Raw genomic sequence first — 13,397 nt, forward strand, 5'->3', positions numbered from 1 at the left:
ATACCGCTCTGCAGGCGTTACTCCCTCTCCCGCAGAGCGGGCTGAGAAACTCCTCTCTCTCTCAAGCTCATGGAGAGCATGTTGTCCTTGTTAGGAATGGATGACGGTGGATTCCTCTTCACCTACGTCTTCCTCCTCCAACTCTACGCTGCAGGCCGAAGGATTACTGCTCACTCGCAGAAGAAGCAGATCACATTCTCCAGGCTACGAGGAGCTTCGTCATTCAGGCGATAGTTCCCGACTCACCGATGGCATCTCCCATGCCCCCACCGATTCTCCCGGGGACATCAGACTTATCAATGGTGGCTGGGATCGTGGCACCACGAAAAGGGGCTTTGTTTTTAGCAACACCACCATGCCGCCTTTGCAGTTTTAAGGCCCAGGGAAATGAGCCTGCCAGCGCTCTGCAGCGGCCACAACCGCTTCTGATAAGGAAAGGCTTCTCTTCATAGAGGACTCACGCTCAGGGAGACATTTTCTGGTCAACTCCGGCTCCCAGAAGAGCCTTGGGAACTCTCATGTTGTTTTTGCATACCTCCACAATGTTATATTATTTAATCTTAAAAAAGATTTGACATTTCCAGCATATAACCAGAGAGAGCCAGAGAGTACCACAGTTTGAGAATCACTGCACTATAGAGTGTGACTGTATGGTACCTAATATTTCAGAAACACTGGCAATTTCTGTTGCTACATATAAAAGAAAAGTGTCATATACTTCTGTCTCATATCAAACTTTCAGTTTTTTCACATGCCAGTACCCATTGCACTGTTTATGATTTTAAACTCTGCAGACGTTCTTTTTGTTAAATAGAATAAACATTTTAAAAAAGAACAAAGGATTAGATATTTACTTACAGAGCTTTGTTGGAAGCTTTGACCACTGGCAGTAGCCTCAGAAGAGCCTCTTCTGAAGCAGAGTATTTCTTCAGATCAAACACATCCAGATCTTTTTCTGATGACAGTAAGATGAAGACCAGAGCTGACCACTCAGCGGGAGACCAGTATTTGGAGAGACTTCCTGATCTAAGGGACTGTTGGATCTCCTCCACTAGAGAACAATCATTCAGTTCATTCAGACAGTGGAGCAGATTGATGCTTTTCTCTGCAGACAGATTCTCATTAAGCTTCTTCTTGATGTACTGGACTGTTTCCTGATTGGTCTGTGAGCTTCTTCCTGTCTGTGTCAGCAGACCTCGTAGTAGAGTCTTATTGGTCTGCAGTGAAAGACCCATGAAGAAGCGGAGGAACAAGTCCAGATGTCCATTTGCACTCTGTAAAGCCTTGTTCACAGCACTCTGGTAGAAGTATTTCACTGCCAATTCTTTTGTTTCAGACTTCTGGGAGGTTGTTTGTTTCTCTTCCAGCAGATTGAGTCCAGAGTTTATGAAAGTCAGATGGACATAAAGAGCAGCCAGAAACTCCTGAACACTCAGATGGATGAAGCAGTACACCTTGTCCTGGTACAGTCCTTTCTCCTCTTTAAAGATCTGTGTGAACATTCCTGAGTTCACCGAGGCTGCTCTGATATCGATGTCACAGTCTGTCAGGTCTGATTCATAGAAGATCAGGTTTCCTTTCTGCAGCTGATCAAAAGCCAGTTTCCCCAGAGACTCAATCATCTTCCTGCTCTCTGGACTCCAGTGTGGATCTGTCTCAGCTCCTCCATCATACTTGACCTTCTTCACTTTGGCCTGAACCACCAAGAAGTGGATGTACATCTCAGTCAGGGTCTTGGGCAGCTGTCCTCCCTCTCTGGTTTTCAGCACATCCTCCAGAACTGTAGCAGTGATCCAGCAAAAGACTGGGATGTGGCACATGATGTGGAGGCTTTGCGATGCCTTGATGCAGGAGATGATCCTGGTGGCCTGCTCCTCATCTCTGAATCTCTTCCTGAAGTACTCCTCCTTCTGTGGGTCAGTAAACCCTCTGACATCTGTCACCATGTCAACACACTCAGATGGAATCTGATTGGCTGCTGCAGGTCGTGTGGTTATCCAGAGGTGAGCAGAGGGAAGCAGTTTCCCCCTGATGAGGTTTATCAGCAGCACATCCACTGAGGTGGACTTTCTAGGGTCAGTTAGGATTGTGGTTTTGGAGAAGTCCAGTGGAAGTCGACACTCATCCAGACCATCAAAGATGAACACAATCTGAAAATCTTCAAAGCTGCAGATCCCAGCTTCTTTGATTTCAATAAAGAAGTGATGAACAAGTTCCACCAAGCTGAACTTTTCCTCTTTCAGCACATTCAGCTCTCTGAAAGTGAATGGAAATACGAATTGGATGTCCTGGTTGGCTTTGTCTTCAGCCCAGTCGAGGGTGTATTTCTGTGTTAAGACTGTTTTCCCAATGCCAGCAACTCCCTTTGTCAGCACTCTTCTGATTGATTTATTTCTTCCAGGTGAGGCTTTAAAGATGTCTTCTTGTCTGATTGTTGTTTTTGGTCTGGCTGGTTTCCTGGATGCTGTTTCAATCTGTCTGACCTCATGTTCATCATTAACCTCAGCAGTCCCTCCCTCTGTGATGTAGAGCTCTGTGTAGATATGATTCAGAATGTTCGGGTTTCCTGCTTTAGCGATCCCCTCAAACACACACTGGAACTTCTTCTTCAGAGTCGATTTATGTTTACGATGACAAACAGCAGAGGGATGTTCTAAATAACAATAATAAAAAAAATAGACCTTCAACAATCAGATTTTACAAAATGGTGATGACAAATTCTGACCCACTGAGAAATTACTAAACACACTGGTCCATCGGTTGAGACAAAAGTGTCCCATTTATCCAGCAGATTAAATCTTTAAATAAATCCTCTTACTTCTCTGCAGACGGTCAGCCAGCTCCTCTTGCTTCATTCTCCTCAGGAAGTCCATTGTGATCTTAACAAATGCCTCTCTGCTGCTCCTCCTCTGCTCATCATCCTCCCTCTTACTCTCTAAGCATTCTGGGTAATCTGGACTCAGAACCTTCTGGAGCTTCTTCAGCTCGTACTTCACAAAAGAGATGATGTTGTCCTCCAGCAGCTGGAACAGAATACTTTACGAATGATCCATGGAGCCAAACATCAGATCCATGTTGGACACACTGACAATCTACTGGCCTACAAAGAGCAGCATGGAGATGACTGTGAACAGAATAGTTATAAAAGTAGTTCTTAAACATGTACAGACCATAAATATAGAGTCCAGGTCTGTTTGATGCTGCTGGGCAGACTGACCACTGGGAACCTCTGAGCTCTCCTGGTCTACTCTGTGGAGGGAATCATGAAGAATTAGCTCAAATTAAATCTGTCCCTTGAGAGAAACAAATAAAAAACCCATATATATTCAGTTTACCCGATCAATATAATTTAATTATGACTCTATATTTAGCTTATTTAGCTGTTCATACTGTGTGGGAAGAAAATAGCTAGTCTCCTGGCTTATATCCTGAGCTCAAAAACCAAGCAAATTGAAGCTTCTGCTGTCTCGAACTGATATCTGGGATATACATTACTGTTGCATTCAACAGTTACTGCTTACAAAAGTAGAGATTTGTAGCCTATAAAGAGAGACGGACTGGAGACCACAGTAAAGAGAGTTCCAATAGTCTAACCTGGAGGTCACAAAAAGGTAGATACGTTTTTCAAGGTCCCTGCATGGTATATAACGCTTAGCTTTAGAAAACTGGCGCAATTGAAAGAAGCCAGATTTCACTACAGAAGAAACTTGCTTATCGAGCTTAAAGGAGCTATCCAAATAGACACCTAGTTTATTTATAGAATCAGCGAGAGAATTAAGAATGGGCCCCAGTAGGGCAACTAGCTAGTCTCGAGGAATATGGCTATCGAACACCATAATAATCTTTGACCTCTCTCAGGCAATTGAACAAGGAGTTCAGTGACAATGACAGATCATCAGTCAGTTGACAATAAATCCGAATGTCATCTGTGTAACAATGATAAGAAATATCGTATTTTTCAAATATGGAATCCAAGGGTAGCATGTACAAAGAGAACAATAAAGGGCCCAATACAGACCCCTGGGGCACACCACAACAGAGTGGGGCAACAGAAGAAGAGTATCCTCCCATCACAGCAGAAAAGGATCTGTCTGAGAGGTAAGAATTAACCCAGTCCCACCATTGTTTTGTTTTCAAAAAAGGGGGAACCGCAAGAAGCCTTCAGCAACTCACACATGCGGGAAGTTAACGAACCATTTTGAAAGAAATGGGAAAAATAATCTGCAATGGTGAGCTTTTTTTGATTTGGGGACTCTTCTCTCCCAGGGAAGGACTCTTCTGTGTTTGGGTTTTTGGTTTTTAGCACTTTGTACCGAAGCTATAGGAGCCGTGGGAAGGTTGTGTCCCTAGCGGTGGTCTGGGTGAAAACTCCAAATGTGTGAAGTATATGTTGTGTGAAAGAGAGATGTCAACAAAGAAAATAGTTAAATCGGCTGATATGTGCGGGATGAATCATGAGAAGAGGTAGGGCTGTTCGATATAACGATATATATCGGATGACGATATAAAAACGTCTATCGTTTCATTTTACGCTATCGTTTGTTTCGTGGTGTCGCAAAATAAACTGTTTACGGCAATATTTTTTCATTATTTTGATGGTCACTGTAGTGGCTATATTAATTTCTTAAAGTTCTCTCTTTCTCTTACAATTAATATAACCACACTACAGATGACACACGTTTGTTTTTATGCATTGCCGTTAGCAATAAAGACGGTAAAAACCACTGCGTGTCCACTTGTTTCACATAAAACTTTTACAATAAAGCTCAAGATCCTGTTGAGACTTTTCAAAATAAACTGAATTAAGTGTTTAGTGCTTAATGATGAACATGAGCTCACCTCTCTGCAGCAGACAGAGGCTGGACTGTAAAATTAATGGGATTCCCTATAGACCGGTCACTCTGTAAGGACACAGAGCTGGTTGGAGGTCCAGGTTGGTTGCTGTGAATAATAATGGAGCAGTAATGTGAGTGCTGCGCTGTGACATGGAGAAAAGTCATGGACAGTTAGAGATGGTCATCTCACCTCTGAGCTTTGGTCTGGCTCTCATGTTCCCCACACAGAGTGGTTTTAGAGGGAGGCACTCCCTCCTCTCTGCCCTCACATTGATCCATGCTGCTGAATTCACATCCACATCAGCTCACACACACTTTCTACCTTCACCTGCAGAGGAAACACAAATCATTCATGTGCACATCAACTGAAATCCTCCATTCTCTCATGTGTGCTGTCCAAATATCAGCTGCTTCTTTCCTGCTTCATCTCAGTTTCAGCTACATGTAGTCAGACAGCAGTGTGAGGCAGAGGAAGCTGCCATAAAAAAGGAATATAAATAAAAGGAAGGAGGAGAAGGCAGATTGTCACAACAAGAGTTTATTTTCTATTGTTGGCTATTTTTTTTTGTCTTACTGTGTAGTTTTAATTTAATTGGGGGGAAGATATTTAGGAGTTACAGCGCTTTGTTCAGTACTGTCTCCCCTCTGCAAAAAAGTGAGAGGTGGCAGAGATAAAGATGGTAAGATTTTCATTGGGAAAGACAAAATTAGAAATGAGTCTATCAGAGGGACAGCTGAGATCAAAAAGCTGGACACAGAGAGAGAGACAGACATGTGTGCTTTGACTTAAATCATGTCTGTGCACAAACAGAAACCAATAACTGTTATTTGGTATTATTATATATAAATACACTATCCATCCATCCATTCGCTTCCGCTTATCCTTTTCAGGGTCGCGGGGGGCGCTGGAGCCTATCCCAGCTGTCATAGGGCGAAAGGCGGGGTACACCCTGGACAGGTCGCCAGTCTGTCGCAGGGCTAACACACAGGGACAGACAACCATTCACACTCACATTCACACCTAGTGGTGTGTGTGTGTGTGTGTAAATACACTATATAAAAGTAATTATATATTTTTTAATTAAACCTGATTAAAACATATTTGGAAAGTACTACATTCATCAATGTTTGATTTATTTCTAACACATTTCTTCTGTCTCTTCGCCTGCTGATGTACCTGATAACTCATGTCTAATTGTCTGTTAATGTTTTCAGTAATTTAATACAATAGTTTTGTTTCATCTAATTAAGTCAGCATGAATAAAGAATCTAACAACCTTTGTGTTGTTGTCATAATTACTTCCTATTGAAGCAGATCCAATATTTGTAACAAAGGATTTTTAATCAGACAAAAGCCAACAGGTTTAATTCGGTTCTTTGCTACAGCTATGCATCCACCCTGCACTGTAATTATAAAGACCCCCAACCTCCAACAGCTGCTGACATCATAACTGTTTATGGTCAAACAGATGTGTCAGTCTGACAGCAGTTACTGTGGACCAGCAGCCATGCTCTTGATGCTCTCAGCTCTAGTTGAGCAGGATATCTGTGGTCAACTGAGGCATTTTTAAATATGTTAGAGAAACAAACTAGAGTTTTTCACTCAAATATGCTGACATTTAAATGTTAAAAACTTATTTTTATTCTGGGACTACAGGAATAATTTTATATGATTCAAAGTTCAAAATAACCCTTTCAATCCTCTATTTCATTTAGAACAAACATCCTCGCAGAATTTATCTGTTTGGGAATTACTCTACTCATTTCCCTGAACCTGATTCAGTGCTTTCTCCATGGATACTCCAGATACTAACATGGCAACATGTTCAGCAGCTCTCTGTCCTCAGACACGGAAAACACGCTTTAACATCAGCAGCAGATTTTGGATTTTTGCGTGTTTGATTCTGATGTCTGTGTGAATGAAATGTGAACAGCTATTTCAGTTAACTGGTTTCAAATCTGATTTTAGCTTTTAGATCCAGACAAAATCTAACAGACATGATCTGGTTGTGGATCTCAGAGCTGAGCCTCACATGTTTCTGATCCTGGGATTTTAACACAGCAAAGTAAAACTGTCGCAACCTGCAGAGTTGAAAGACTCATGTTTGGAGATGAGGAATCACATTCAGAAGGACTGAAAACATAAAGGGATTATTATTATTAGGGTAATCGCAAGAAAGTAAAAAACAAGCAGGCCTCCTTTGTATCTTTCTGCAAATTCTTAATTATCACTAAACATCCCTGAAAAATGCATCCGTGTTAAAATCAACACTTTGCTATTAGTTGACTAGACACGATTATGTCAACTATCAAAATCGTCGAAGACTAATAGTCGACGCGTCACGTGAAGCTTTGTAAGATCCCAAAAGACGAAGGAATAAGTAGTAGGATTTAAGCGTGTAATAACGGACTGAAACAGAAGATGGCAGCACTGCATGTACAAGGATGCCAGCTGCCGTTAAACCCCGAAGAAGAAGAAGCTGTGTCCCAGAATTCATAGCGCAAAATAAACGTTACAAAATAAACGTTTAACATGTTTTCAGGCGAGAATGTAGCTGTGTAAACCTCAAAAATCTCTGCTCAGTTTATCAAGACACCACATATTTTCAAAAGTGCTCCGATGTTTTCGGAGACGTCTGTTACCCACCAGCTCAATAGCTAGCCGGGGGCAAGGCTCACTAGAGCCAGAGAGAACACCGGTTTCCGGGCAAATCGTTTTCAAACCCACCGCCGACTTTCGCTATCCAGGTTAAACATGATATATAACTTAAAAATGTTATTGTTTGGCTTTTTTTAGTGTTTTATTTGTTCCTGAGTAAATCGGTTTAGCTGAGATTAAAGTTATAGTTTTTACACAGCTGAAAAAACGTCAAGCAGACAGCTGATTATCAGAAGTGTGAGATGCTCGAGAATATACTCCGGTGTCCTGTTATATTTTAGATAGCAAGGAGCACGCGGCTGAGTTTATTAAACTCCACCGAAACAATCTGCAAATTTCATTAAAATTTAATAAACTATCATCTTGTCTTTGTGTTTAGTTAGCACATACCTTAAACACTTAAAGCTGTAAGCTAATGATAGTTATATAAGAGCAGATGCATGCTGGTGCAATAAGCTGTATGTTTTACGTCCAATGGATACATGATCTGATTGGTCGACTAATTGCAAAAATAATCGGTGACTAGTCGACTATCAAAATAATCGTTTGTGGCAGCCCTATTTGGTATTGATACAAGTACCTCCTTTTCTACTCAAAGTGATCCAAACTCGTTCAAAACTCTGAAGAGCAGAATAACTCATTTGTAATCAAATGTCAAAGTAACTGTTCAGCCTACACGTCACCATAAAGTTTAATTTGTTAAAAATCAAAGTTTGAGTTCATATTCACTACAGTGAGAGAAAACAGTTTAACTTAGTACAATATCTACATGTTTGTTTGTGCAAAATTGTTTATTTGTTCTGTTTCACAATAAAATATAGATATACTTGAATATAGAAAACATCTGTAACATCTGCAATTTGACCACAATTATTTCTATTTTCTACAGTTGGAATACATAAGCTTTAATTTAGTAGTCCTGTACAAATCATATATTTATATATATATATATATATATATATATATATATATATATATTAGGGGTGCAACGATACACAAAATTCACGGTTCGGTTCGGTTCGATACTTTGGTGTCACGGTTCGATATTTTTTCGATACAAAAAAAATGTTCATGCCTTTTTAATTTGTCATTTATTAAAATTATAAATATATATTTTAACTCAAAAGTACAGTTTTTAAATTTAACCCTAACCCTTGTGCGTGTTTTTTATTTTGACAGCGAATGCGCACCTGCGGACCACTTATGTGCAGCCCTGGTTATTTAGCTCGTCATATTGCAGCCACAGAAATTATTTTGTCCATGAAACCATAAAGCTGCACTTTCTTTTTGCCTTATAGTCTGATTTGTCATAACTTCTCCGTTTTGTGGTAAGCTTTTCTTTGGCTGTCACTTCTTCACCCTGACCTGTCTTATTTGGCTCAGCAGAACTAAAATATATATCCTACTGCTTTTACACACGCACTCACATAAGCTCAGCGATTCTCTGCACGATCAACCTCTCACATGTTTAAGCTTGCTGCGGGAGATTTCACTTGTCATGTTTGCATAGTAATTTAACGATTAATAAGACGATGTCAGAGGAATTGGTGCACAAATTATCATCACTCACAGATCAGTGCTGTCGCTCTCTATACACAGTTCGCACGATTGCAAAGTGAAAGCAAAAAAACAAGCGTAAATTCAAACGCGATTTCAATATGTCACATATTGACAGTGGCTCACCGATGCCAATGACATAATTACCCAGCTACATTTCAGAAAGAATGCAAAAGCATTGACATATATTTTTCCTTCCTACAATAGCCCGACGGGCAGGGAAGGGATAGATTGTGGTAGCCCGACTGAAAAAATCGCTAGCCCCAGGACGTCGGGCTAGCGATATTGCAAGCCCTGTATCTGATTGAGTAATCACTCATCTTTGGAAAAGAGAGTTTATTACAGAGAAATGTCTCTTTCCAAAATAAAAGCTATACTATCCACTTCTTCTGGGCTATATTCTCAGCAGCATAAGGAGAATCATGTGCTAACAGCTGTCTAAATGACTCGGCTAAAGTTAGTAGCATGCTTGTTGTTTTTGTCTTTGCACTAGGATGATGTCGGCGTAAATGTGCAGTCATATTCGTTGTGTTCCCACTAGTGCTTTCAGGTTAATCTCGTTGAAATGACCTTAACGCCACAACACGGCAAATCTCCGTTAACGAGCTACCGCCGATCGCCCCGTGCATGGGGCTAGAAGGTGGGGGAGGTTCAATTTGCCATGTTGCAAGGAGAGCTTAACTTCTGTCTCGCTAGCTTGCCCTGCGCTCTTCCTTCTGACTATGCTGTCTGTGTTGAGTGCTCAGTGGATCTGCGCTCGACAGTGCAGCCTAGGCGGAGTAGTCGAACGATTCACTGAGCGCTCAACACAGACAGCGTCGTCAGAAGGAAAGTTGATAAAATAAATTACAAATGTTGTATTGTTCGATACATATGCGTACCGAACCGAAAGCACTGTATCGAACGGTTCAATATCGATACGAATATCGTTGCACCCCTAATATATATCTATATATATATAGATATATATATATAGCTGGATAGCATAGTGGTTAGACTACAACGCCTTTGGAACCCAGGATCGCAAGTTCGATTCCTGCCTGGGGCGTCTGTATCCAGTAAGGGTCCTAAGGCTAGACCCCCTATGCTAAGCGAGCCTACCGCAGATATGAGCGAGACAGATAAATATGAAGGCATGCCGGCTCGGACGTCGCCCGGATCAACAAGGTCCGCGTCAGGTCCGCGTCAGGTGTTGAGGAACCAGGGCACCCTGACGAAAAGTGGGCTACTGGAACAAGAAGGCATCGGTGGGCAAGAGATGAAAACAGGGCGTTGTTGGAATGCTACTACGCAAGTAACCCAGGCGGAAGGGGCTATATGAATAGGATGACGGACCTATGGATTCTTCGATACCCAACATCCACAATGACGGCGAAACAACTAGTAGCTCAGTGTTCCAACATTCGAAAGAAGGGACTGCTCTCACAGCTAGAGATTGACGAGGTACAACACAAATGCTACGGCAAGGAGGAGTCAGGACGCCAGGTCAGGGGGGAGATATCATCACCCCCACCCGAGATTGGGTACATAGCCCCAAGTGCGATAGGAGAAGGATCGTTGAGTGCGAGAGGAACTGACCTGAAAAATAGGATAATGGCCAAGCTTGAAACCTGGATCCCCCGTAGCCGGTTACCAAGATTACGTGAAGTACCCTCAGAAGGTCTGCTAGATGATGTTAATGCAGCATTACGGACAATACCTACAACCACTATTACCGACACTAACAAGCTGATCTACAATACGGCAGCAGTGATCAGTGAGATGCTTGGCTACAAGTTGAACAGCCACAAGGGGCAGTACCCTCCATGGAGAAGGAGGCTAGAGGGCAAGATCAAAGTAGCACGGAGGGAGGTTAGCCAACTAACAGAGTTGCAGAAAGGTGCGACAAAGAAGGTGCATAAGAAATACAGCAAGCTGTCCATACCTGAGGCCTTGGAAACTGCCAAGCAAAGACTCACAGCCTTGGCCAGCCGCTTGAGGAGGTACACCAGAGAGATAGAAGGCAGGAGAATAAACCAGCTGTTCTCCACAGAACCAGCAAAGGTGTACTCTCAGTGGCAAGGGAACAATAATAAGAGAACAGCACCACCAAGCCTGGAGACGGAGCAATACTGGAAGAGCATATGGGAGAAGGACGCAACCCATAACGGCAATGCTCAGTGGCTAGTGGATCTGAGGGCAGACCACAGCGACCTCCCTGAACAGGGTCCAGTAACCATCACAGTGGCAGATATCCAAGAAAGGGTCTCCAGTATGAAGAGTTGGACAGCACCAGGGCCCGACATGGTTCACGCCTACTGGCTAAAGAAGCTGACTGCACTCCACGAGCGTCTGGCAGCACAAATGAACCAGCTGCTAGTTAACGAGAGACACCCGGAATGGCTAACCGAAGGTCGGACGGTCCTGATCCCCAAGGACCCCAAGAAGGGACCGGTCCCCTCCAACTACCGACCAATAACCTGCCTCAGTACTACATGGAAGCTCCTGTCAGGCATCATATCGGCTAAGATGAACAGGCACATGGGTCAATACATGAGTGGGACACAGAAAGGAATTGGCAAGAATACCAGAGGTGCAAAACACCAGCTACTGGTAGACAGAACAGTCAGCCGAGACTGCAAGACCAGACTGACCAACCTGTGCACTGCCTGGATTGATTACAAGAAGGCCTATGACTCAATGCCCCACAGCTGGATACTGGAATGCCTAGAATTGTACAAGATCAATGGGACCCTAAGAGCCTTCATCAGGAACTCAATGGGGATGTGGCGTACAACACTAGAGGCCAACTCCAAGCCCATAGCACAAGTCACCATCAAGTGCGGGATCTACCAAGGAGATGCTCTGTCCCCACTGCTGTTCTACATAGGCCTGAACCCCCTCAGTGAGATCATTAACAAGACTGGCTACGGATACCGACTACGGAACGGAGCAGTTGTCAGCCACCTCCTGTACATGGATGACATCAAGCTGTATGCCAAGAGTGAACGAGACATCGATTCACTGATCCACACTACCAGGCTATACAGCAATGACATTGGAATGTCGTTCGGACTGGAGAAGTGTAGTCGGATGGTAACAAAGAGAGGGAAGGTAGTCAGAACTGAGGGGATTGAACTACCAGAAGGCAACATTGCAGACATAGAGGACAGTTACAAGTACCTGGGGATCCCGCAGGCAAATGGGAACCATGAAGAGGCCACTAGAAAGGCTGCAACCACCAAGTACCTGCAGAGGGTCAGGCAAGTCCTGAGGAGTCAGCTGAATGGTAAGAACAAGATCCGGGCCATCAACACGTACGCCCTGCCCGTGATCAGGTACCCTGCTGGGGTAATAGGCTGGCCAAAGGAGGGGATAGAAGCCACTGACATAAAGACAAGAAAGCTCCTTACCATGCATGGAGGGTTTCACCCCAAGTCCAGCACCCTGAGGCTGTACGCTAAGCGGAAGGAAGGGGGCCAGGGACTGGTGAGTGTCAGCACCACAGTCCAGGATGAGACAACAAACATCCAAGAATACATTGGGAAGATGGCCCCAACTGACCGAGTGCTCAGTGAATACCTCAGGCAGCAGAAACCCAAGAAAGAGGAGGGAGACGAGGAACCATCATGGAAGGACAGGCCCCTGCACGGTATGTACCACCGGCAGATAGAGGAGGTGGCTGATATCCAGAAATCCTACCAGTGGCTGGAAAAAGCTGGACTGAAAGACAGCACAGAGGCACTAATCATGGCAGCACAAGAACAAGCTCTGAGTACAAGATCCATAGAGGCTGGGGTCTATCACACCAGGCAAGACCCCAGGTGCAGGCTGTGTAAAGATGCCCCAGAGACAATCCAGCACATAACAGCAGGGTGCAAGATGCTAGCAGGCAAGGCATACATGGAACGCCATAACCAAGTGGCCGGCATAGTGTACAGGAACATCTGTGCCGAGTATAACCTGGAAGTCCCGAGGTCAAAGTGGGAGATGCCCCCAAGGGTGGTGGAGAATGACCGAGCTAAGATCCTGTGGGACTTCCAGATACAGACGGACAAAATGGTGGTGGCTAACCAACCGGACATAGTGGTGGTAGACAAACAGAAGAAGACGGCCGTAGTGATCGATGTAGCGGTTCCGAATGACAGCAATATCAGGAAGAAGGAACACGAGAAGCTGGAGAAATACCAAGGGCTCAGAGAAGAGCTCGAGAGGATGTGGAGGGTGAAGGTAACGGTGGTCCCCGTGGTAATCGGAGCACTAGGTGCGGTGACTCCCAAGCTAGGCGAGTGGCTCCAGCAGATCCCGGGAATAACATCGGAGATCTCTGTCCAGAAGAGCGCAGTCCTGGGAACAGCTAAGATACT

At 43.7% G+C, this 13,397-nt stretch overlaps 2 protein-coding genes across 3 annotated transcripts in view; both read right to left on the bottom strand.

Annotated features, from left to right (window-relative positions):
• Positions 1 to 13,397, bottom strand: part of LOC147334189 (coxsackievirus and adenovirus receptor homolog) — a 261,856-nt gene that overhangs the window by 20,515 nt on the left and 227,944 nt on the right. The gene's annotated exons all lie outside the window — the stretch shown is intronic.
• The window catches only part of LOC147334190 (protein NLRC3-like), a 29,730-nt gene that overhangs the window by 11,681 nt on the left and 4,652 nt on the right, over positions 1 to 13,397 (bottom strand). For both annotated transcript variants that reach the window (XM_086286443.1, XM_086286444.1), the window contains exons 2-6: positions 5,026 to 5,163; positions 4,840 to 4,941; positions 3,171 to 3,249; positions 2,819 to 3,023; positions 859 to 2,653 (exon numbers count right to left, since the gene is read on the bottom strand). In XM_086286443.1, coding sequence (XP_086142569.1) covers positions 859 to 2,653; positions 2,819 to 3,023; positions 3,171 to 3,249; positions 4,840 to 4,941; positions 5,026 to 5,114 — 2,270 coding nt within the window. In that variant the 5' untranslated portion in view covers positions 5,115 to 5,163. The remainder of the gene's footprint in view (positions 1 to 858; positions 2,654 to 2,818; positions 3,024 to 3,170; positions 3,250 to 4,839; positions 4,942 to 5,025; positions 5,164 to 13,397) is intronic.

This window comes from Aulonocara sp. 'chitande type north' Nkhata Bay, linkage group LG3 (genome assembly GCF_057382095.1).
Source record: "Aulonocara sp. 'chitande type north' Nkhata Bay isolate Kocher_YH1m ecotype deep benthic linkage group LG3, A_spYH_male_GT1.1, whole genome shotgun sequence".
Lineage (NCBI taxonomy): Eukaryota > Metazoa > Chordata > Actinopteri > Cichliformes > Cichlidae > Aulonocara > Aulonocara sp. 'chitande type north' Nkhata Bay.